Here is a 23,103-nt window from a genome sequence, read left to right as displayed (position 1 = left end):
AGTTTTTTCCTGTTGCCTGAAGATATGTAATGAAGGTGCCAAGCAAGCCTCCCCGAGGAGAGCATTCCACAAATGGGGAACCACTGTAAAAAAGGCCCATTCTTGTGTTGCCACCCTCTGGACCTCTTGTGCAGAAGACATACAAATAAGGGCTTCAGTGACTGCAGGGTCTGAGAATAAAGTTTTAATATTCAGCTTCTTTGGATATCCACAAGTTCTAGTGTTGGGGAGAGGAATGCCTGCAGTTGTTATGCTGCAACCTTCTCTAGGCACCTTACTAATAATACACAACTGGTTGGTAGTTACTCTGCATCAGAGGGTCCAGGGTGCCCTTGCCTTGTTGAGAACACTGGAGACCACCCTCTTAAACAGACATGCATTAACTACATTCTGAACCCACCCACTCACATATTTTCTGCTAGTTTTTATTAGCTAATGAGGGCAAGGAGCAAGAGAGCACATACGGTAGTTAGACTCATTGCTGCAAGCACCCTGCCCACATCGTCAGGCCACATCAGCTGAAATTGATCCTACAACACCAGTTTAGACATGCATGGCATTGGGCATCTCAACAGACTGCAACAACGAAGTCCTTCCAGAGTCCAGTGACTTTGTCTTCAAGGTATAAAGCAAAAGGACCACAAAGACTTAGGTTATCTAAACACAAGTATGCATCTAGAATAATAGAAGGGACCTCAAAACACATTTAGTCAGCTGATAGACAAAATCTGTGACTGCTCCATCCACTGTGGTTAAAACAGTTCATATCATCAGTAAGTTCTTTATAATGTTTAATTGAAATGTCCTTTCTTGTAATTTGAAGCTGTTAGTTTGGATCTACCCTGAATGACAGGAAATGAATTTGCGCTATGTAATAGCAATTCAAAAGTTGCTGCACTATTTCTTCTTAAACTAACCCTCCTCTGCATACCTACCTATTTTTCTAATTGGACTTGATTTCCTTCCCCCTCACTGTACTGGAGGTCTTCCTCTGAGCAAGCTCCAGTTTTTAATTAAACTCTAAATTAGGTTGTTGATAATGCCCCCCCATTTCTAATTCTTTACAGTCACAGTGCAAAATAAACTTCTGTCAAAGTACTAATGTAGAATGTATTCCTTGATCAAAGTCTTAACTATTATAAATAAATACGTTGAATTCGGGGGGGGGGGGGACAATGCAGAAGGATTGATCATATCTGATTCATCATAGTTTCAGCTACTTTCATCAGACCAAAGTGGATAATAATTTTTTCTAACAAATGCTTTTTGAAATTCAGTGCAGGGCTATTGCTAGTGGAATAGTATCAAGGCTGAGAGATACCCCTGTAAAAAATCCCAGAGCAGTTCTGCCAGACAACGCAGACAATCCTCTACTGAATGAAGGGTTCAAAAGTACTACTTTATGCGGGAGCTTGGAAAGTAACAGTTCCCTTACGGGAGGATGGCATCACATGGTAGTGTTGTGTTGTCATCAAGTTCTCCTTCGTCCTCAAGGGTCTGCTACAGCAGAGGCGTGTGGCGCCGAGCCCTATGACATCACGCGCTGGCGTTATAACATTACCGTGCGAGGTTGCTGCGAAGAAAGTATGACATCATTGCATCACGTTTGTCTCCGTGAAACCATGACGTCACCCTGCGGAGGACGGAAGTGACTCTGAAGGCGGGGGTGTTGGTTTAAGGGAACACCCTCCACCTCGAACAGTCTCCAAGGGGCGGGTGGGCGGAAACAGAGGCTAACCGAAGGGACTATTTCCTTTTCTTTTTCCAGCGGAGGGATTTTTTAAATGGTTCCATCAACGCAGAGGGCGGAGGGATATGACGCTGTGGGAGGAGTTGCGTGCCGTGCGCAGAGACGAAGGGGATCCGGCAGAGGCTGCTAGAGGGAGAGGGAGAGTCGGGGGGCAGCCGCGGAGACGGAGCGGGGAGGGGGCAAAGGACGGCCAGCCGAAAGGGCCCCCCACCCAGGCGCGAGGGGGACGGGAGCGCCACGCCAGCCCGCCTGCCGGCCTCCCTCCCTGCAGCCTGACCCTGCCAGCCAGCCAGCCACCCCTCCCCCATCCTTACTCACCTCACCGCTTCGGCCAATCAGCTGTGGGGGGGCCGCGACGATAGCGGAGGGTACCAGCCTCGCAGCCAATCAGCGCCAGGGGCTCGCGGGGCCGCTTGCCGCGAGCCTGGACGGAGGCGAAAAGGTGGGGTGAGTTGAAAAGCCCCCTCAACGGCCGGCGCTCTTAAAGGGACAGCTTGGGGGGGCCGCGAGAAGAGGGGGCACTTTCAGCCGGAGGACAACAACCCCCCCCCCCCAACCGCCAGCGCCTGTCAATGGATTTAAAGGCAGCTCGGCCCTCTTAAAGGGGAGTTCTTCTCGGGCCCTCATTGTGGCTGAGAGGGAGGGGTGGCCCTTAAAGGTGAAATTCGGGTTTCTCCGGAGGACCTTGAACGCTGGATCCTTAAAGGGCAGCGCAAGCTGACAAGGAGGAAAGAGAAATGCTTGGAGGGCTTTTCATTCCGGTCGTTGGGAGAGTCGGTGCCTGACAAGGGAGAACTTTAAATCCACATTCTTAAAGGGGAGGCCATGCTTTGGCAGGAAATGTGTGGCGGACTCAAAATCGAACACCCTTAAAGGGGAAATTGAGACACAGAGATCCGGACCCTTAAAGGCAAGGTCACACCCTGTGGGAGGAATCCGGGAGGCCTCTTCTTCACGGACGGTGGTTCGCGAGGAGGAGGAGGAGGAGGAGGAAGGTGTCGCTTCCCGGGAAAGCAGAAGAGGAAGAAGAGATGGCCCCGCGGAGCTGCTTCCCTCGCGGGGAGCCCTCGGCCGAGCGGAGGAAGTGAGTTGCCCGCTGGGCGGAAGCCGCTTGCCATTGTTGGCAGGAGCCACCTCCGCAGTCTTAAAGGGGAGGCTGCCCAGGCTGGCAGCTCCGTCGGGGGCGAACCCCCAATTCCCCTGAGGGAAAGTCGAAAGTGACAGTTTCGCGGTTCATCTTCGAAAAAAAAAAAAAAAACCCACACAGATAGGCACTTAAAGCAAAGGCTTCCTTCAACCTGCAAGAAAGTTGCCATGCGCTGGGGTTTGTTTTAAAATTGGGTTTTACAAACAAATATATATATATATTTAAAGGCACACTGTGTCACAGTTGGAGGGATGTAAAACCCTTGTCCAAGGCGAGGGTGTTTTGACAGATTTCCTTCCTCACCCAAACAGGAGGCTCCATGTTAGAGAGATCTCTGTGCGCTGGCAGGGGCTGATTTTATGTAAAGGAAGAAAAGGTTATTGGATCACCTTCCGCTTCTTAGAGTTCTATGTTGAAAGTATTTAATTCTTTTTAATTTAATGGTCTTGCCTTTAAGACAAAGACCAAAAACAACCAGAAAAAAACAGAAGTTGCCATCCCTGTCACTTGAGAGGGAATTAAACTTGAATGAAAGGAGAGTTGCTTTGACTTTCCCAGAGCAAAGAGGATCCTCTTGTGTTGAGTGGGCTCTCTAAATGTAAATCAAGGAAAGGTTGCTGACAACTGTAAGGTGTAAAGGCCAAGGATTTTTTGTTTTGGCCACGAAATACAAAACCCCTTTTTTTACGGAAAAGAAGAGGGGAGCCTCGTTCTTGCTTTTCCAAGTGGCATCTGTAGAAGAACAAGGGCTCAGTTGAGAGCAGCTGCAATGCAACTGGCTGGGGAAGGGTGAAGAGTGTCCCCCCCCCCACCTCCTTGCGTGTCTGCAGTATCCACAGGACACAACACGACACATTCTCTGTACCTCAAGGGGGGAACCATGGAAGGAACAGCGGCAGCTCCTGCCCCATGCTGGAGTGGGGGAGGAGGCAGCAGTAGCCGAACACGGAGGCAGCGGCGTTGCTCACGGCGGGACCGTGAGAGCCGCTGCACTCGCCGCCGGGGAGGCCGTCCTGGGGATGGGTCTCGTCGTGGCCTCTCGTCATCTTCATCTTCAGGATCGGACAGTGAAGGCCCCTCACCACCTGCTCCTGTGGCACCCGGAAAAGGTCGCTCCCTGCAGCAGCAGCAGCGTCGAAGGCGGCGGCCCCTGCGGCGGCGGAAGAGACCCTCTGGATCATCCTGCAGCCGCGATGAGGAGGAGGAAGAGGAGGAGGAGGATCTCATTGATGGCTTTGCCATTGCCAGCTTTGTCAGTCTTGAGGCACTTGAGGTGAGGAATTGTCCCAATCTCTATCTGTGGTGTCTCACGGGCCTTTGTACAGTCTGGGTGCTGAGGTTGGCTGGGAGTGATTTTAGTTCTGCAGGCCCCTTAGATCTGTGAAAGAGAAAGGAAGAAGAAAGAGGGAGAACCTTGGATTCTCTTGTCCCCATAATTCAGAAAAGACACTGGCTTCCACTTCTGAGACTCCATGGGAAGAAGTCAGCTAGGATGGCGTGTGCCTGGAGAATAGGAGTAAAAACATATGTAAATACTTGTATATTTTAAGTGCAGCAGGTTGTTGTTCCCCTCCGCCCTCTCCCCTCTCCCTTTTGTCAGCATGGGATTCCCAAGTCAAGTGACAGTGATGGATCTAATGGACAATCTGAGTTGCTCTCAGATAATAGCTGAAATTAAACAGATGTGGGTCCCTGATTGGTCTCTTGGGTGGGAGATCCCTAGAAGTCCCTTATAAGAGCAGAAGAACTTAAAGCTATGATTGGTAGTGTTCAAGCCATCTAGCACAGGACAAAGGCAGACTGGTTGTTTGAACTTTAGTTTGTTCTACAAGCAGAAGCCAGTGGTGATATAAAAGGGAGCAAGACGGTCTCCTGTCTTGTCAATCATCTCAAATAGGGAACCGTATGGATCCCTCAAATTAAACTGATTGGCATGTGGGAGAAAGTGGGGGGAACAGGTTTGTTTTCTGGTAGATTGTTGTGAGAAGAAATACCCTTTTGTGAGAGACTGGAGGAGGAAGAAAGAGGGGGAGATGAGCTGCTGTCAGAGGAGTCTTCAGCACTTGAAATAAGATAAAATGGTTATTGACTAAAGGGAGCAACCATAACTCTGAGCTGGTAATTTGTATATAAAAACTTGAGTTAAATCCCTAGTAGTACTGGCTAAATGAACCTATTGTCTGCCTTAGTATAAGTGCCCCTTACATATGCAAAGGTATAGTATGAGACATAAAGCAAAGGAGGCTTTAGTAAGCTCCAATCAGTGTGGTTTTGCTGTAAGTTTCTTAGTGTGTTGAAGTTATGGTCCCTTTTTCATGAATATTTCTAGGATTGGGATGTGGTCTAATAAACTCTGCATACCTTGGTGGGTGTGGGATTATGTGACTTCCGTAGGTGCTGATGTGTATCTCTCAGGTGACATGCAAAACATAGCTGCTTCACTTGCTGAAGCAGCAAAGGAGGCTCTGCTAAACACAGGAATGCTCCAGGCTGGACTGGCTTCACCTGCCTTTCCAGCTTGACAGGACTGGGTGAGGAGCTGGGCGTGAACACAGGTGCCTTTGCCAAACTCCAAAGGAATCCAGTGCATTGCTAGCAACTATTCACTCCACAGCCACAGAAAATCACAGGGGTGGAAGAGCATGCCTTGGTCTGACACTCTGCCACCCTGAGACTGGCTGTTTTCTCTGGATATAGTCCCAAACTTCTTATCTTCCTCTGAGGCCTTTCCTGTTTGTTGGCATCTCTCTTGAGCTAAGCTGATCTTCCCTAAGTTATCAGCTCTCCCCAATGCACTGAAGGTGACTTTCATTTCCCATAGTGGCCAGGTGAATGTCTGTTGACAAGACAGACTTCTTGGACTGTACTGTGCAAATGCAGCATTCCAGATGCAACTGACCAGGCGAGGCAAGTGTTGTGTGTTTGCTGAGCTTTTCAGAAAATTTTATCAATTGCTGCTGGTTACAGTGGTGTGTGGTATGGCTAGCTTCATTTTGTTTGGATTTAGAAGATTGACTAAATTACAGTTTTATCTCACCATTTTTCCAAGGAACTCATGGTATACTTGGTTCTACCCCCCTACACTATTTTAAATGATGTTTCATTTTATAGTTTTATCTGATTTTTATGTTTTGTAGTGTATCTTTGTAACCTCCTTAGAGAGACTATTGTAGTTAAGCAGTGTATAAATTGTTTAAATAAATGGATAGATAGATAAGATTTGATTAGATTAGATTAGATAATCTTATCCTGCATATCTGGTCAGGCTAAGATCCTCAGGGACACCCTTGTTGTTGTGTGTTGCCAGACATAGTCAGTTATTATTTTGATATATCCCCGACCTTCATCCTGAAGTCCCAGGATGGGTCACAGAAGTTTAAAATACAACATTTGAAACTATATTAAATGTCAGGGTAAAGAGGTGCATCTTCAGCTTATGACAAAAACTATATAATGAAGTTGCCAGATGCAACTTTGTGGGGAAGAAATTCCAGAGTTCAAAAGTTGCTCTCTCCTGGACCACCACCACCAGTTTCTGAGGGTAGTAGAACTACCAAGATGGTCCCTCTCCTGACCTTAACATCTGAGAGATTCTGTAGAGAAGGAGGCAGTCTTTCCAATATTTGGGGCTTAAGTTAAGGATTTTAAATATTAACGTGAGCACCGTGAATTGGTTCCGAAAATGAACTAGCAACCAGTGCAGCTGCTTTCAGACAGGGATTATGCGAGATCTAAATGGAACTCCAGCCAGTAATCTGCCCACTGTGTTTGAAGCTTCTGGGTTGCCTTTAAGGGCAGTCTTCTTATGAAGCAAGATAGTGAAGCAGTGACACTCCATTGGTGGAATACCCTTCCTTCTCATTGATGAGTGGCAGTGTCTCTTTTTGGGTTTCATCATCAGCTGCAGACACATTTTTTCATGCAGTCATTTTTAGAGTAGCAGTGCTTGGAGTAGGTATTGAGATATTGTATCTCTGCATTGGCTGCTGTTTTGGTTGACTTTTGATTAAATGTGGACCGGAAATATTTTAAATAAAAATTTAAATAAGAGAGATGGGCCCAAGGTCAACCAGTGAGGCTTTATAGCTGAGCAGAAATTTAAACTGAGACCCTTTGTGCTGGTTCAACACTCTGCCACTACACCATGTTGGCTCTCAGTCTGGCTCTGTTCTCATAATGCTTAGCATATGGTTATAATTTATCACATTTTTATCCCATCCTTCTTTCAAAGAACTCAGGGTGATGTACGTAGCTCCCCATTAACCCTTCTCATACAGTTACAAGGGTGAGAGGCAGTGACTTGACCCAAAGTTGAGCAGAAATGGGAGTTCAGCTCTTCTTGATCAAAGCCCAGTATACACCACACCAACTACCAACTCTGGATATACTGGATATACACTTTGATGTCTTAATCTTGCATGGTTTGTGTTTGTGTAGAAGTATAAATTTCTACCATATCCGCACACTAATGTAAGAAGGGGTGTATGTTTTTTCTGAGTCCAGTCAGCCTGGTACAGATGATCAAGTAATTAACACACATAATTATTCCCACCTTCCCATTTATTATTATTATTACTATCATTGCTATTACTATATTATTATTATTATTATTATTATTATTATTATTATTATTATTATTATTATCATCATCATCATCATCATCATCATTATTTTATAGTTGCCTCTAGGGAGCTGAAATACATCCCAACATCCATCTGGGGTTAGCTTAGGGATTCCTGAGCTTTTCTGTGCTCAATATAGTTTTAATGCACACCTGCCTTGTCACCTTCCCACAGAAGGATGCTACCTTGAAGACCCCGGAGCGGCTGGAGCTTCGGATGAAGCATTCTGGAAAGAGAAAACGGGGAGAGGGGAACAACTCTGAGCCTGAGGATGAGGATGGGAGCTCAGAGAAGGGTCGCAGCCGGGAGAGAGCAGTGAGGAAGCGTACCAAGAAGCGGCACAAAGAGGTGAGACCCGTGGCTAAGGGGTTGGAAACTGCTTTTTATTGTGTTGCCTGCTGTCAAGCCTGCTTTTATATGCTCCCCCCCATTTTGCATGCTTAAGTTTAAATCTCATAGGCAGCTTAGGGTGACTTGTTGGGTTGGGGGAGAATGGACGTCAATTAGTATCGGTTGTGGCTGGTCTAGGACATGTTACCAACAGGATTCTGTTATCAAATAACTTTTTTTTATACACATGCTTGAAATTTGCTAGGTTTTGTTGTGCAAAAAGGCAGGCCTATAGCAGCAACTAAATTCTATAGTGCTGAATAACTTGGCCTATAGTGCTGTATGTCTGGTGAATTTTTTTCTCTTTCTGAGTATGGCGTTATGTTAAAAATATGGGTTGAGCAAGAGGCAAAATGAAAAGCTGCTAGAATTCAATGAATTACATGAAAACGTTCTTCAGATCTTGAATACTAAGGCTAATTGCGAATTCAGGACATAAGGGAAACAGAGAGCTTAATGTGAACCAGAACATAGCATCCTGCCTGGACCAAGCCACTAAATCTGTAAAGCAGAGTTTATTTGAGCTTGTGCAGCATAGCTTTCCTTTGCTGTTAAATTACCATATTTTTCCTGTAGAAAAGGATTAAAAATAAAGGATTCCAAGTACTAGGGTATAGCCCTGAGACAGGTTGAAACTCAGCACGTCTGCTAGCTGACAGCAACAGAGCAGGAGCAAAGTTGCCCTCAGAAAGTGGGACTCCCTCCACAGGAGGGCTTGTGGTTTATTTATTAGAGGGCTTTCTGTTGTGTTGTTGAATCTCCAAATGGCAGATGAGTTTTGGTGACATCAGCAATGACACTGCATCGACATGGTTGGAAATATTACTAATAATTTGATTTGAGGAGGGAGACAAATCCCAGCCCAGCAAAATTGCTCTTGGCATCCTCAAAATGCCTACTAAATTTAGAGCAAATAGCGGAGCGGTGGGCATGTTTGGACAATCATATAAACTGAGATATTCATGAATGAGTCCTGTGCATCTGCATTCAGGTGCCTGGCTTCTTCCTTTGCTCAAGCTGGAAAACAAGCCAGGAAGTATTGGCTAACCATAGTTTCACGTTGCATCTGAACTAGGAAATGCTGGTCAATGGCTTCTGAAAAATCTAGGCTATGAAACCAGGATTTAAAGTTGGTTTAATACTTGAGTTGTTTTGGAAGTTATTAACTATAATTTCCTGGTTTGGCCATCATGGGATATTATAGTTAACTGATCCTCCTGTCTTGTTCATTTGCACAAAGGGAGGAGTGAAGTGACTGCATGAGGAGGAAAGAGACTCGTTCATATCTCAGCTTTTTAAGCTGAGATGATCATCTGAATGCAGCCAAATTGTGTCTGTGTGTAGCATGCCAGCCAGAATCTCCTCATCTTTGTGGAATACTCAGCATGTGATTCTAAGGAGGACACATTTTTCTTTTATTTTCAGTATTGCTCTTAAAATCTTATTACTCTCCTGACAAAACAAGGATGCTTTCTCTTAATTTTTTATCTTAGGGATTTTTAAAAAAATCTTTGGGATTAACAGCCTCCTATCCTTCTGAGTCTAATCTATCTTTCTTTATTTTCCTCTCTCTGCCCCCACCCCCGGCCAACCTTTATTTTCTTTTTCCAGCCTTCTCTCCAATCCTACCTGGAAACTGGATATATAGTAAGTGGGCAATGTATAAGCATTCCTCTCCCACACCCCTGTTCTCTTGGTTTGGGCTTTAGTTTTCATTAGTGGTGAGCCCTGGCTGCACACAGCTTCACAGGGCAGTGTTTTAGCTTCCCAACATTATTTCCTTGGCATCCTTTCCCACTTGTGAACTGGAGCAAGGGTGTGTGTGTGTGTGTGTGTGTGTGTGTGTTGTAAATGGCCTCCAGGAGATCTGTAACTAATCCTCTCCACTCGGTGCTAAACCATGGGAGATGCTGGTCCCTTGGAGAGTGAGAAGGCACCAAGGCTTCTTCCTTAATCTCTGATGGATTCAGTCGTGCTTCTTTGCAATGATGCCTGCCTGCCTGCATGAGTTCTTTGCATTTGATTCTGTTCCCCTCTGAGGCCTTGGGTGGTCCATGGGTTTGGGCTATCAGAATATCAGTCTTTCCATGTGCCATAAAATCCTACCATAAGTCTTCTGCAGAGCCTGCTGCTGACCAGCATTGTGGTGGTGGTGGGGTGTGTGTGCCACTGAGGAGCATTTCCAGTTTGCTGTACTGACGGACTTCCTTCTTTCTTTCATTCTCCTTTTGCAGTGTGATACAGAAAGTGACCCAGAGGAGCAGGTAGGCATTGACCCCACCCTGGTCCTGTAATTTGCCAGGCTTCACCACTTGTGACTGCCACATCACTTGACACTTGTATGGGAGTTTTGGGGCAGGGCAGATATTGCAAAATGGACCCAGCAATTTGGAAAACGCCAAGGTCCAGTTTCTCTGCATGCTGAGCCACATGGGATCCAATTCTCCATATTTCTCATCCCATGCAAATGTTGGTGTTGTGAATACTTGAACCACATGTGGTGTTAAGGTGCTGTGGAAAATGTGCAGACATTGGGCCTTTATTTATCTTATTTTATTAATGATTTGTCTTCCACATGAGTCTCAAGACGATTTACATAAAAACAACTAAAAATAGCTTTGAAACCTGTACACAAAACAACAAAAGGTATGTTTAAAACCAATATGGAATAAATACCTTTTCACCTGGCTGGAAAAGCTTGTCAAAACAAATGTCATAAATTGCTTTCCAGAAAGTACAAATAGTGAGCAGCTGCCATATCTCTCTGAGAGTTACCATGGAGCAAGCTTCTGATATGTTAGGGACTTCAAGGGGACACTTTTGCAGAATACAGTGCCTTTCTTGGTATATAAGGGCAGCAGGTCAAAATGAGCACCTTGAATTTACCTGGAAGGGTGTAGGAGGCCAGCATTTGTCAACACTAGCATAATAATTTCCCAGAGGCCTGTTCCTTTTGGAAGGAAAGCAACTGTGTTCTGCACCAACCGTAGAAGTAGTGACTAGAAGTAGCAAATCTGTCCTTGTTTGCATGACTAGCTACTTCCATTGCTTGCTTCAGAAAGAAACATCATTTGTGTCCTTCAGAAGCTTCCTGACTGCTTTTCAAGTTGGCCTCAAAACAATTTGAGATGGTGCATATTTTGTGCTGAATTGTCTTCTCTTGACTAAATAATGAGTGGCCTGTTTTTCTTGTCTCTGTAGGCCTCCGTTGATGACCTCGAACAGTCATTCACTGTCTCAACCAGCAAAGGTGGGTTTGAGTGCACAGGGTGGGGGCTGCTGGTCAGAGTAGAAAATACTGGCCTAGATGGACAAATAGTCTAGCTTCCTTTAATGTATATTCACAACCATATTCCTATTAGCATCACTGAGACTGCGCTCTTGTCCAAACACCAAGGTGCCAGAAAGACTCTTAATAGACAGCATGGTATTCTGGTAGGAGTCACTTGCACTGAGTTTCCTTTCCTCTGCCTCATCACATTTCCTGTGGTGTGCTGGGAGCAGATAAGCTGCACTGGATTGTTTCTGTTTTTGAAAGCTAATGTAAGCTTTTTGAGTAATAGCAACACCTAATATCTATTCATGCTAAGTGCTTAAAGTACTGTGACCAGGTGGGCCGCCTCTCCAGGTGTGTTTTCTGCTCCCTTTGTGTTTGCCGTTTCCTAGAGTTTTTAGGGTCCAATTGCTTAAGAATAGTTCCTTCCTCCACCCCCAAAAGGATTCTTTGAAATAGATTGTGACACAGCCCCTCTCCTGCTCAACAGGACATGTGGCTGATTTGTCGAGCCAGGGAGTCTATGGCTCAGCAAGGATTGAACCAACAGTTCAAAGTCTACTCACCTGGTACTCTCAACCTCTGTTTTTTTCTTTCTGTTTCTGCCCCCAGCAGCCTCGGGACCCATTGGTGCATTAAATGGGAGCTGTGAAGCCAAACTCTCTGTGATCCCTAAAGTCTCTGGCCTGGAGCGGAGCCAGGAGCGTAATTATGAGGCCGACCGGGACCCCCTGCTAGTGCCTTTCCTGCCCAAGGAGCCCCCTTCTCAGGCAGCCGCAGCCCCCGCTCCAGCTCAGGCCTTGCCCCCCAGTCCTCCCGCCCCACCTCCCACCAGGACAAGGGCTCAGACGCCTAATGCTGTTCGCGGGACACCCCAACCCAAAGGCCAGCTGCCTCCGATGCCTCAGGGGGGAGCCGCCCCCCACAACCTCACCCAGAGCCAGCTGCACATGAAGGTACCGCCCTTTGCCAGTCAGACGCAAGCGCCATACGCTGTAGGGCTGGATCTCAGCACCGGAGGGTGAGTCCCAGTGCACTTTCTCTCTCTGTTTCTCATTCTCGCTTTCCCTCTTCCCTCTATTACAAGCTTTCTCATGTCCCTCTTACTTGTCTTCCTCTCCATTTTTTGTTCCCTCTCCCTTTGCTTCCCCCTGCCTTTGACCCGTCACTCGTCATCCTCCTCCTTGTCCCCTTCAAGCAGTTTCCCTTCTATCCTTTGTGTCTTATTAATAATAACACTTTGTAGAGCACTCATAAGGGTTTTTTATTTACAAATCACTATTTACATCTCTGTAAAGTAGGTCAGTATTGGCATCCTTATATTCATCCCTATATTGCATATTGCAACTGGGTTGACTGGAGCTGATGGGGGAGAGAGAGATGCTTGCCGAAGGCCACCTCTGGCAGAGGCAAGATTTGAACTTGGACTTCCTGGGCCCCATTTTGTGACTACTCAGTGCATGTTGGCTGCACTCACCTCTCCCCCCACATTTTCTCTCCTTCTCTTAACCCATTTTTTTTCTCCTTGAGTGTTGCCATTTATCCTCATTTTTTATTACAGAAAATGTTTTATTCTTTCTTTGCAACTGACATTATTACTGCACTCACTTGGAAGATAATCGATTTGGCAATATTAAAGTGCAGATGTGTCCCAGCTTAACTTGGCAGCCTAAACACCTATAATGAGTAATCCTTTATGTAGGATTACTGTGAATAGAAGACCCTCTATCTCTGGCTTGTCTTCGCAACAGCCCAGTGAGGCCTGTTGTTGTTGCTTCCTTTTTGCTGACTAGGGACTTCTGGTTGGGCAAACCTTGTATTCAAGCCCCCCTACTCCCCCCCAATTGAATCCATTGCTGAGTTGAGATTTGAACCCAAGCCTCCTGGGTCCAAGTTCAGTGCTCTCTTTAGTGCTTCTGTGCTCTTCTGGCTGCCATCGTTACTCTGTCTCTTCCTGACTTCCCCACTCCAAATTTATTTTTCTCTCCCTTTTTCAGGTGCAGTCGCGGCGCAGCTCACCCCAAGCCCATTCTCCCTCCATGCTCCCCCTCTTCCTCTCAGCTCCCTCACCGGCCCTCCACCCCCTCGCTGGCCCTGCCTCCCCACGCCTTTCCGCCCACCCTTCGGCCCCCTTCCCACCACCACCCAGGCATGTTCACCCCCTCGCCTGGCCTCCCACCGCCACCCCCGCTGCTTCAAGTTGCCGGGCACCCAGCTGCAGCCGCTGCCATATCTGGTAAGAGGGACTTGGCGGGAGGGGTGTGGCTGAGTGTGATCTGTGGTCTTGGGGAAGATGGTCAGGGGCTATGTAGAAATGAGAAGGGATGAGAAAGTGGGGCATAGGCTAAGAAAATAGAAGGTTACTGTCATATTTTTCATGTTTTATGATAACTTTAGAATCCAGAGAACTGTGTAAAAACATTTTTTGTAGCCCTTGTGGTGGCGGCGGTTGGGGCTGGGGAGAAAGAAATGTGTGTATATACAAGGGCAACATGAAGCAAAAAGGAAAGGCTGGAAGTTGGGGCAGGGGAGGAGGAAAATAACTGCCAGGGCAGATATACGAAGGGTTTCACTTGAGTGTAGCAGTGCCAGCTTTGAAGGTGTAATGCTTATTGGCAGAAAGCCTTGGCAAGAAGAGGAAAAATCTGGGGTCTAGCCTAGAGAAGCACTTCCAGAAAAACTGGGAGTTTCTGTAGGGCAGGGCTCTGTGGCTCTAGTGAGTTGTAGGGGTGAGGTGATTTGGGGTGGGTGGGTGTCGAATCTTTTCCACGCTCGCTTCCTTTCCTTGCTGGCTCCACACCCCAAGCAACTTGCTGTCGGGTGACTTGATCTTCTACCTCCCCAGAACAAGAACTAATCCGCCAAGACCTGAGTTCGCGCTTCCTCACGGCCCAAGGCGGCGCCGACATGGGGGCTGCTGCCATCCGCCCGCTGGCCTTCCAGTTCCACCAACACAACCACCAGCACCAGCACACCCACCAGCACACCCACCAGCACTTCACCCCTTTCCCACCAGGCATGGTGCCCACAGCCAGTCCAGCCATGGTGAGTGTAGTCCTGGTGAGATTGCTGGGAGAAAGGGAGGGTGGGCATTGGGAACCACGGCCCTGGCTTGCTGCATCCCCTCCCTAGTGTAGGACTGAGCTTGTTGGTGAGAGCTGAGATGATGTGCAGGATGGGATTCTTCCCTCAGAGTTTTCTCACTTCTCGCTTGTGCCTCTCTCTTCCTCTCTTTTGCAGTATGAGAAATACCCAGGCAAGATGGATGGGCTCCTGCGGCACAATGTAAGTGCGGCCTTCTTGGAGTAGGGAGCGCCCAGGGGGTTGACCTGTTGGCAGGGGGACCCAAGGAAGCTCTGAGAGTTGCGTGTCCTGAGGAAGGAGCAAACACCCCCCTTCTTTCCCTTCCCGCCTTGGTTTTCTCTGGGTGGCACTTCCATTGCTTTCTCTTCTTCTTCCAGTTTTATGCCGCCTTCCCCCCAACCGTGTCGGGGATCTCCCCGGTCCTGCCTCCCGCTGTGACTTTTGGCTCCCTGCAGGGGGCGTTCCAACCTAAGGTGAAGCCTCCAGACATAGTAGACAAATGGGCTTTTCTGTTCTTTTTATCTTGGAAGGGGGGAAGTTCTAGAATTCAGGGCTCCTGGGTTCCCCCTCCCCAACCTCCTGGTGGATTTTTAGCAGGGAGGGCGGATGGGCCAGGACTCCTGGGGAATCTATGTGAAGAGTTGGGGGAGCAGAGTATGGGGATGCGGGGAGCCAGGGTTACTGGGGAGAAGTGGAGCCCCAAAGCTTTTGAGCATGAAGAGCAGGTGCTTGGACTCTTGGGTTCATCTGCTGGCTCTGGGAAAGAAGTGGGGCCGAGGGGAGCATCCCTCGTGATTTGGAGAGCATGCCTGTGTGTGTGTGTGTGTGTGTGTGTGTGTGTGTGTGTGTGTGTGTCCTGCATGGCCTGCATGGAGTGGCATTCTCCCCTCGCCCTGAGGTGGACAGGGAGGCTGGGAGCCAGAGCTCCTCAATAGCTGGGTTGGAGAGCCAGGATTCTATGTGGAAAACAGAGAAGGTGGAGTGCAAGAATGGATTTCTGACCTCTGCCAAGAGGATTGCACGAATCTCTGTGTGCTTGGGAGAGGGATCTGAATGTGGAGAGAGGAAAGTTCTCCTCAGCAGCCTGTCTCCTCCTGACCCACTGTTTCTTCCCCAGAGCACTAACCCTGACCTGCCATCCCGGCTGGGGGCTGTCCCACCTACCTTGTCCCAGAAAGGCACTCAGGTGAGTGTGCCATCTGTATAGGGGGCGGGGCAGTGTGGAAAGGATGACTAACCCCCCACTTGGCTTTTCTGTCTCCTTTCAGCTCACCGATCCCTTCAGGCCGACGCTAAGAGTGAGTAACCCTGGGACCCCTCCTGGACACGGTGCAGTGGGGTGGCTGCTCGGGGTAGCAAGGACTAGCGATGGCTGACCCCACAGAGGGCGGCGGTGGGGAGAGGGACTCAAGTCAGGGTGTAGGGCAGCTTGTGCCTGGCCCAGCAGGGACATAACGTACAGAGCTGATGGTTCCCCCCTCTCTCGTAGAAGCCCGGGAAGTGGTGCGCCATGCACGTCCGTGTAGCATATATGATCCTGCGGCACCAGGAGAAGATGAAGGTAGGGTGGGCCTGCGCCACCTCCCCCCTCCGCCTGCGTACAGTGATGGGGTGTGGCGCAGCTCCTGCTGGTAGCCGCCAGAGGGTCGCTGCAAGCAACGGGAGAAGCATCTCCCATTCTGCTCTTCTGATGTCTGTGCTGGACCCTGGATGCAAGGCGGGGTCTGTGAGTCTGGGATAGGAGGCGGGTAAACGGGAACCGCAAGACCAGAGCCTGGGGCTGGGCAGGAGCAGGAGGTGTCCCTGCCAAAGAGTGGGCTGTGGAGGCTGCTGTGAATAGCGTGCCAGGCCTGGTTGCTCAAGGGGGGCCTCTGTATCCTTTATTTCCTCTCAGCTGGTGCAGGGTGACCCCCAGAAATTGGACTTCCGGAACGACCTTCTCACCGGTTTGCCTGGGACGGGAGCCTTTGGCAGCCTGCCTCACAGCCAGGAGCTGGCACGCCCAGCCACTCTCTTCACAGCCTCAGGTCAGTGCCTTACTCCCCATCCTGCAGTTTAATAATAATAATAATAATAATAAGAAGAAGAAGAAGAAGAAGAAGAAGAAGAAGAAGTTATTATTTATTATAATAAGTTCCCCCAGCCACTCTGGGCGGCTTCCAACAAAATATTAAAATACAGTTGTTTGTTAAACATTAAAAGCTTCCCTGAACAGGGCTGCCTTCAGATGTCTTCTGAATGTCAGGTAGTTGTTTATCTCTTTGACATCTGATGGGAGGGCGTTCCACAGGGTGGGCGCCACTACCAAGAAGGCCCTCTGCCTGGTTCCCTGCAACTTGACTTCTCATAGCGAGGGAACCGCCAGAAGGCCCTCAGCGCTTGATTCTTAAAAGGCTGAGGGCAGTATATAACCCATCCTACCATATTTCTGGGTCTCATGCAAACTCTGTGGACACTCTTTCCCTTCTATGGTACTTGGAGGCTCCCCTAGAACTATGCCAGTAATGATAGTGAGCTTTTTGAGGGACCCAGTGTGCAGGATTTCAAGGGTGGTTTTTTCCCCCCAGGTAGCCCTGCCTGTGAAATGTGAACAGGTGTGCCCTGCCATTTATATGGTTGTGTCAAGGCAGCTAAAAAAGATTACATGCTGCTTAGATTATTGGTAGTGACAAGGGACTCTAACTCCAGCTTATGTTTTTGGGAGCCCAGCATCCTCTACCTGAAAGATTGTATCTCCTTGTATTAACCAACCCAGATGTTGAGATCCTCAGGGGAGCACCTTCTCAGTCCCATCAACATCAGAAGCACAGTTGGTGGTGACGTGAGGGAGAGCCTTTTCTCTGGCTGCTCCTATATTGTGGAATTCCCTCCCAAGAGAATTTAGCTTGGTTCCTTCTTTGTATCCTTCTGCCAGCAGGCGAAGATGTTCCCATTCAAACAGGCTAGGGTGCAGACAATGCTGATCACTTTGCCGCTGTCAGGGCAAACTGCATTTTAACTGCTGGTTTGAAATGGGTTCTAATCGATTTTCACTATTGTTTTTAACTAGTTTGTTTTTACTACTTAGTATGTTGTAATGATATTTTTTAATGTTCGAAGCTGCCTTGATCCCAACTTGGGGAATAGGTAGGCTACAAATACGTTAAATCATGTCACTAACCGTGAGGTGCACCCCCTTTTGTCAATCCCAGCATCTCGACCATTAACTTTTTTTCATGCTTCTCTCCTGCAGGTGCCATCCACCACCCAGGCAGTGGCACATCATTTGGTCCTGCCGGCACCCCTCATGGCTCCTTCCTCAGCCCCAGCCCCCACATTGGTAAGAGCTGGCGCACCAGAATGCCAGGGCCGGTGGGGCAGGACCCAGCATCTTCCATACGATTGTTCACTCCTCTGCTCGCCTCTTTTCCAGATCCCTTTGGCAGGCCCCCCAGTTTTGCCTCCCTCGGGGCGCTCTCCAATGGGGCTTTTGGGGGCCTGGGCAACCCATCTTTCAGTGAGTATTGTTTGGGGGTTAGGGACATAAAATCTGTAATTAGTGGGGCCAGAATGGTGTTCTCTACAGACGGGAATTTGAACACAGGGCTCTTTCCTTTCCTTTTACTCCACCCTCTATTCTTACAGTTGGAGAAGTAACCCAGGAAACTTGGGTTTCCCGTCCCAGCCCTTGCAGCCCCATTATGAAGAACTGGAGACAGAAAATCCTTGGTTCTAAGTTTTTGGCTTTTGGGGGGCTTTTTTTGCTCTCACCTTGTTTCACCCACATTCCCTTGTTTCCCTCTTAGAGCTGAAAGGAAAACCCAGGAGCCATTGATCCCGCTCTCTTCCTTCTGCCAATTTCTGTGTGCCCTCTCAGAGGCTAAGTCTCAGGACTTTTTCCATTGAGCCAAAGCTTTTGAAGTTCCTGCCTTTGCCTCCATTTGTGGTGCTTCTACCACCTGGCTGTCATTTCAAGGCTAAGGCTTTATGCCTCTTCCTTGCAAACTTGAAGCTGTTAGGACTGATCTAAAGTTTCAGAAAAGCAAATGGGGCAATAACTGGGTTGGGCCAGGAGTGGAATAGAGAGACAAATTCTGCCTTTAGGAAATTCACATATTAGGAGAAGCCCAAGTTGGAACCTGTGTCCTTGGTATGCTGGCTTCCTTCATGCAGAAAGTTTTTGTTGTGAGAAATCATTCCAACGTGTGGTGCATTTCCTCGCCCTCAGTTCACTACAGCATTTGGGAGGGGGCTCTTTCTGAATGATTGCATGCTCTTATTTATACTCTTTTCACCATGGTGCAGTGTTCATCAGTGCTCTAGACATGATGGCTAAGCTCTACCTCCAGGGTCGGAGGCAGCAATGCTTCCAAATACCAGTTGCTAGAAGCCACAGAATGGAGAGTGGTCTTGTTCTCACTTCCTGCTTGCTGGTTTCCCACAGGCATCTGGTTGGCCAGTGTGAGAACAGGATGCTGGACTAGGTTTGCCATTGGTTTGATCCAGCAGGCTCTTTTTATGTTCTTATTCCAACTTGGGGACCTAGTTACACCCACACCTCTTACCTGGTTGAGCCCAGCTGCCTGTGGCTTTTGAGGACCTCACTGCAAAGAGGCCATGGGGACAGCAGTCTTTTCTAATGTGCCAGTTCCAATCTTTCTTCTTTCCCCTCCCAGACTCGAGTGCTGTCTTTGGGCAGAAGGACAGTCCCGGAGCTCCAGCCTTCCCTAGCCCCCATGAGGCATGGAACCGCTTACACCGCACACCCCCTTCCTTTCCCACCGCCCCAGCCTGGCCCAAAGGTGGGGCTGGAGATGGGGCTGAGCGTGGAGGGACCCAGCACGAGAAGGAGAGCGAGAAGCCAGAAGGGCCAGTGATCAAGGATGAAAAGGACAGGTAAGAGGCGGGACACAGAGGTGATGACAAGGGGGTCAAGGCTGTTCCTGGATGAAGAGTGAATGGAGTTTGATACAGTGGAACCTCTGTTTTTGAACGTAATCCATTCCAGAAGACAGTTTGACTTCTGAAACATTCGAAAACCGAGGATCAATGGGCAGTCTGCAAAACCCATTGGAAAACATGGAATAATAATAATAATAATAATAATAATAATAATAATAATAATTTATTATTTATACCCTGCCCATCTGGTTGGGCTTCCCCAGCCACTCTGGGTGGCTTCCAAAAAAACATTAAAATACTATAATACATCAAACATTAAAAGCTTCCCAAAAACATGCAGTGGAAGCCGTTCGACTTCCGATGTGCATTCAAAAACGGAAGCAATTACTTCCAGGTTTTCGGTGTTCAGGTTCTGAATCGTTCTGCTTCTGAGATGCTTGAAAACCGAGGTTCCACCGTATTCAGGAGAGGGAGGGCAGTTGCCGCTCTTTGGGATCTTTATTTATGGGTGGAGTAAGAGGCAGTTGGGCCAGCCCAGTATGACAAATAAGGGGTCTGCATAGGGCTGGGTGACAGTACCAGGTTGTGGAGAGTGACTTTTTCCTGCCCCCAACACAAACTTTCTTTTGCCTGTGTATGTTTCAGAGATGCCCTCTTCTCGCGCCATCCACTGCGTGCCTCTCCAGCTACTCCCACCCCAAAGAACCTAGCATTGGCTCACGAGGAGCCCCCAGGCCGGTCACACATCCCAGCAGAGCGTGAGCATCGCTACGGAAGCCCGGCAGGTTCAGGCCACGCCTCCCGCTCCCCTTACCCAGAGCTGCCTCTGAAGAAGGAAGTGAAGGTCAAGGAGGAGCCTGAGTTGACGGGCTTCGAGGGGGCGCTGCGCACGGGGCCTCCCTTCCACAGCACCCTGCATGTTTCCCACCCCCTGGGGACGCTGGCTGTGTTTGAGAGACCCCAGACCGGAACTGGCGGAAGCGTCTCCCCATACCTGGTTGCTGCCCCGCCCTCAGCTGCCTCCTATGCTGCGCTCGAAGCCTGGCGTGAGCCCTATCACCGGGGGCTGGAGCTGCACCCGCTACAGCGCCTGCCCCGCTACCTGGAGACCCCGTCGCCTGCCGCCACTGCCGCCGAGGACTACGAACGGGCCCGGTTATATGGCCTGGCACCCCCACCCCACCCCAGCCTCATGGCCTATCCCCGCCACCCAAACGGGCTGCTGGCAAAAGCCACCCCTGCTGCAGCTGCCGCCGCGGCTGCTGCCGCTGTAGGACTGCTGAGCGCCCCCCCACCTCTCATCCCTGCTTCGAATGCTCGGCCCTGCTCCCCCCGCCGTGCTCCTGACATCCGGGAACTGGCAGCCTACAAGGACCGGGACTCCAGATAATGGTGCTCTGGGACATGTGCGCACCTGTATCAAGCAGCTTCCCTTGTCTCCAGTGGACTGGTGGGGTCAGCGTGAGCCTTGGGCAGAGAAACCGAGCCCCCCATCCCCTTCCTGTCAGGCAGGGATAAGAGTGCAGCTTCCTGCTGCCTTAACCTGAGGAGCACCCAGCCACCCCTCCCAGAAGGACTTTCGCCTCCTTCAGCTATGAATAGTTGGAACCTCTTCCAAGCTCAGGTTGGGGCTTAAGAGATACGGGGTGTGATGTCTCTGTTTTAGAGGTGTTTGTGGCGGAGGGAGGGCAGGAGTCGAGGGGCTGGTGTGCCCCCGGTTTCGGGTCCCGGTTTCTTCCCAGATCCCTCTTCCTAACAGGTTTTGTTTCTGCTTCCAGTATTCCTGCTGGGCTGAAATGGCTCTGGGGCGTGTTCTTCTCCCTCAATGGACTGATGGGAAAGCTGCTTTCAGGGGAAGGGGGAGGGCTGTATCTTGGGGCACCTCCCCCTGCCAAGCAGTGTAAATATTTATATATTCTGCCCCAAGCAGGTGGGGGAAAAGGTTTTTTTGTACATTTATAAAAGGTTTGAGATTGTGATTTTAAAAGTGACTTCTCCCTCTTCTCCTGTCCTCCCCCACAGCTCCCCTTGTTTTTACTGTACTGCTCTTTTCTATACCTGTATCCGCACCCTCTCCACCTCCCAGTCCCTTTCCTCCTTCTGTAACTGATCGGAAAGGTGCAGTGAGGAGGGTGCAATGCACTTGTCCAGTGCCCCTTTTCTTCCCCAGGTTGGTTAATTAAACCCCAAACTGGTGCTTCTGGATTCCTCGGTGTGTGCGTGTGTGTCTTTGGGTGGCTGGTGGGGAGGAGGGCAGGAGGAAGAGGAGGGGAAAGCACAAGACCTCTACAATCTTTCTCACTTGAATCCTGGGTGTTTAGCCCCATCTGTTGCAAGCAGGACACTATTAGATTAAAACTGGAGCTCTGGGAAAGGGAGGCTGCCATCCCTGGACGAGTATAATTTTTGTAGCCCTTTAAAAGATGAAAGGGAACAAGACTTGGAGCCAAACTGTACACTGTTTGATCAAGATTCCCCCAAAAGCATCACATCTCCAGAGCAATTGTGACGGTATGGAAGTAGGACACTAGTTTTACAGGAGGTGAAACACTTTGGCGTCAACAGTGTTTTTGCTTTGGAAGAGAAATGAAAGCCTCATTTTCGTCTCCCTCTTCCCTCACCCTTTTGCTTTAGGGACAGAGTGATAAACCAGTGCGAGTGGCTGCCTGAAATTGAAAGTGGGTTTTCCATTTTCCTGCCTCTACCGTTAATCCTTCCTGCACAAGTCCTAGACTTAGAGCCCAGCAGACAAAGCCCTTTCTCCAAAGCATGATCCCACACCCCAGAGAGCAACTTAAGAAATGCCCATTTAAAAGCTAACACCTGCCAGGGAGTTGGGCAAAATCAAATGGTCCAAGATACCTGCATGACAGACTTCAGAACTCCTTTGAAGTTGGGACAAAGCATGTTTTGGTGCCTCTCACCTTGCATTGCTATAAGCCATGCCAAGACATTAAGGTAAATTTGGGCAGGTCTACAGGTAACCCCTACCAGTCATACCCAGAGGTTTCCCCACCCAAGTGTGGTATCTCACTTTGCTAGCAACTATTGAACACTGAGCTAGATTTGATTGTTGCTCTAAGCAGCACTAAAAGCCCTAAGGATTTCTCTTTTTACCCTAAAGGCTGGATTCTCGTTATTATGAGTTGCCCTAGTATGATAAATCATGCCAAATGAGAGTGGAGGAGGAAGTAGGCCATTGATGCTGCTCGCAGCCTGGTTGTTTATGGCAAGGGACCCGTCCATAATCCGCTTTCAAACCAGTAGTTGTCAGTCTTCGACACCTCTACCACAAACACTTCCTAATGTTGAGAAAGTACACAGAAGGGGCAGACATCTCCAAATCCTGTACCGTCCTGGTATGTATATTATAAAACTAAGCTGGCAGTGTGGAATTGTTGTCATTGGGGAAATCCCCTGGCTATCACCGGCCTGAGATCTCTGATTCTGGAGTTTTGCTTCACATCCCTTCCTTAACCTTACTTAACGTAAGGTTACAATTTTTTTCAATGAATATGGAGACACTTTTCAACTTCAATGGATTTTGTACGGGGACCGATTTGTAAATCTGGGGAGTGTCTCTGGGAAATGGGGACATCTGGTAACCCTACTTTAACGCTATAGGCTGTTTGGGCTTTGGTAGAATCTGGGGGAAAGTGATAAAAGATGTGGCATTACAGCCAGAAATGAGCCTGGCTGGGACTACTACCAGGTTGCACCCTTATTTTTCTCCATTCTCACTTCAAAAGCCACATATTGTTCATTGCAATCTCTTGGAAAAAAGAGGGAACTCTCACTAAACCCTGAATGGCCATGATTACATAAGTGACATATATATTATTTGGTTTATACTACTTGTATTTCACAACAGTTCTCCATTGCAGCAATTTTTAAATCTTTGTGATAAGAATAGGTTGGAAGAGGTAGGTAAAATTGAAAGTTTCTTGTCTGTGAA

The 23,103-nt window shown here is 48.6% G+C and overlaps 2 protein-coding genes across 8 annotated transcripts in view; one reads left to right on the top strand and one right to left on the bottom strand.

Moving 5' to 3' along the window:
- Window positions 1-23,103, bottom strand: part of LOC310829204 (uncharacterized protein) — a 119,905-nt gene that overhangs the window by 39,397 nt on the left and 57,405 nt on the right. The gene's annotated exons all lie outside the window — the stretch shown is intronic.
- Window positions 1,610-21,353, top strand: FBRS (fibrosin). Of its 7 annotated transcripts, none has more exons than XM_083707334.1 (18): window positions 1,615-4,170; window positions 7,694-7,867; window positions 9,521-9,556; window positions 10,144-10,173; window positions 11,111-11,159; window positions 11,796-12,204; window positions 13,181-13,419; window positions 14,029-14,228; window positions 14,424-14,468; window positions 14,645-14,740; window positions 15,385-15,453; window positions 15,536-15,565; window positions 15,757-15,828; window positions 16,162-16,294; window positions 17,500-17,586; window positions 17,680-17,763; window positions 18,923-19,142; window positions 19,794-21,353. In XM_083707334.1, exons 1-18 carry the CDS (start codon window positions 3,778-3,780, stop codon window positions 20,536-20,538), a joined length of 3,111 nt encoding a protein of 1,036 aa, XP_083563460.1. In that variant the 5' UTR covers window positions 1,615-3,777; the 3' UTR covers window positions 20,539-21,353. The 7 variants fall into 7 exon arrangements, with proteins under 7 accessions (XP_083563462.1, XP_083563456.1, XP_083563458.1 ...); XM_083707335.1 differs by having other exon boundaries at window positions 1,616-4,170; window positions 11,799-12,204; XM_083707330.1 differs by having other exon boundaries at window positions 1,611-4,170; window positions 17,500-17,763.

This window comes from Podarcis gaigeae (genome assembly GCF_964106915.1).
Source record: "Podarcis gaigeae genome assembly, chromosome: 13".
NCBI lineage: Eukaryota > Metazoa > Chordata > Lepidosauria > Squamata > Lacertidae > Podarcis > Podarcis gaigeae.
The sequence above is the reverse complement of the archived record's forward strand: the minus strand, read 5'-3'. Positions and strand labels throughout refer to the sequence as shown.

Coding starts and splice junctions, on each gene's coding strand:
- FBRS (XM_083707330.1), top strand. CDS start 3,778: ATGGAAGGAACAGCGGCAGCTCCTGCCCCATGCTGGAGTGGGGGAGGA. Junction 4,171..7,693: donor TCAGTCTTGAGGCACTTGAG/GTGAGGAATTGT, acceptor ACCTTCCCACAG/AAGGATGCTACCTTGAAGAC. Junction 15,829..16,161: donor GGCACCAGGAGAAGATGAAG/GTAGGGTGGGCC, acceptor ATTTCCTCTCAG/CTGGTGCAGGGTGACCCCCA.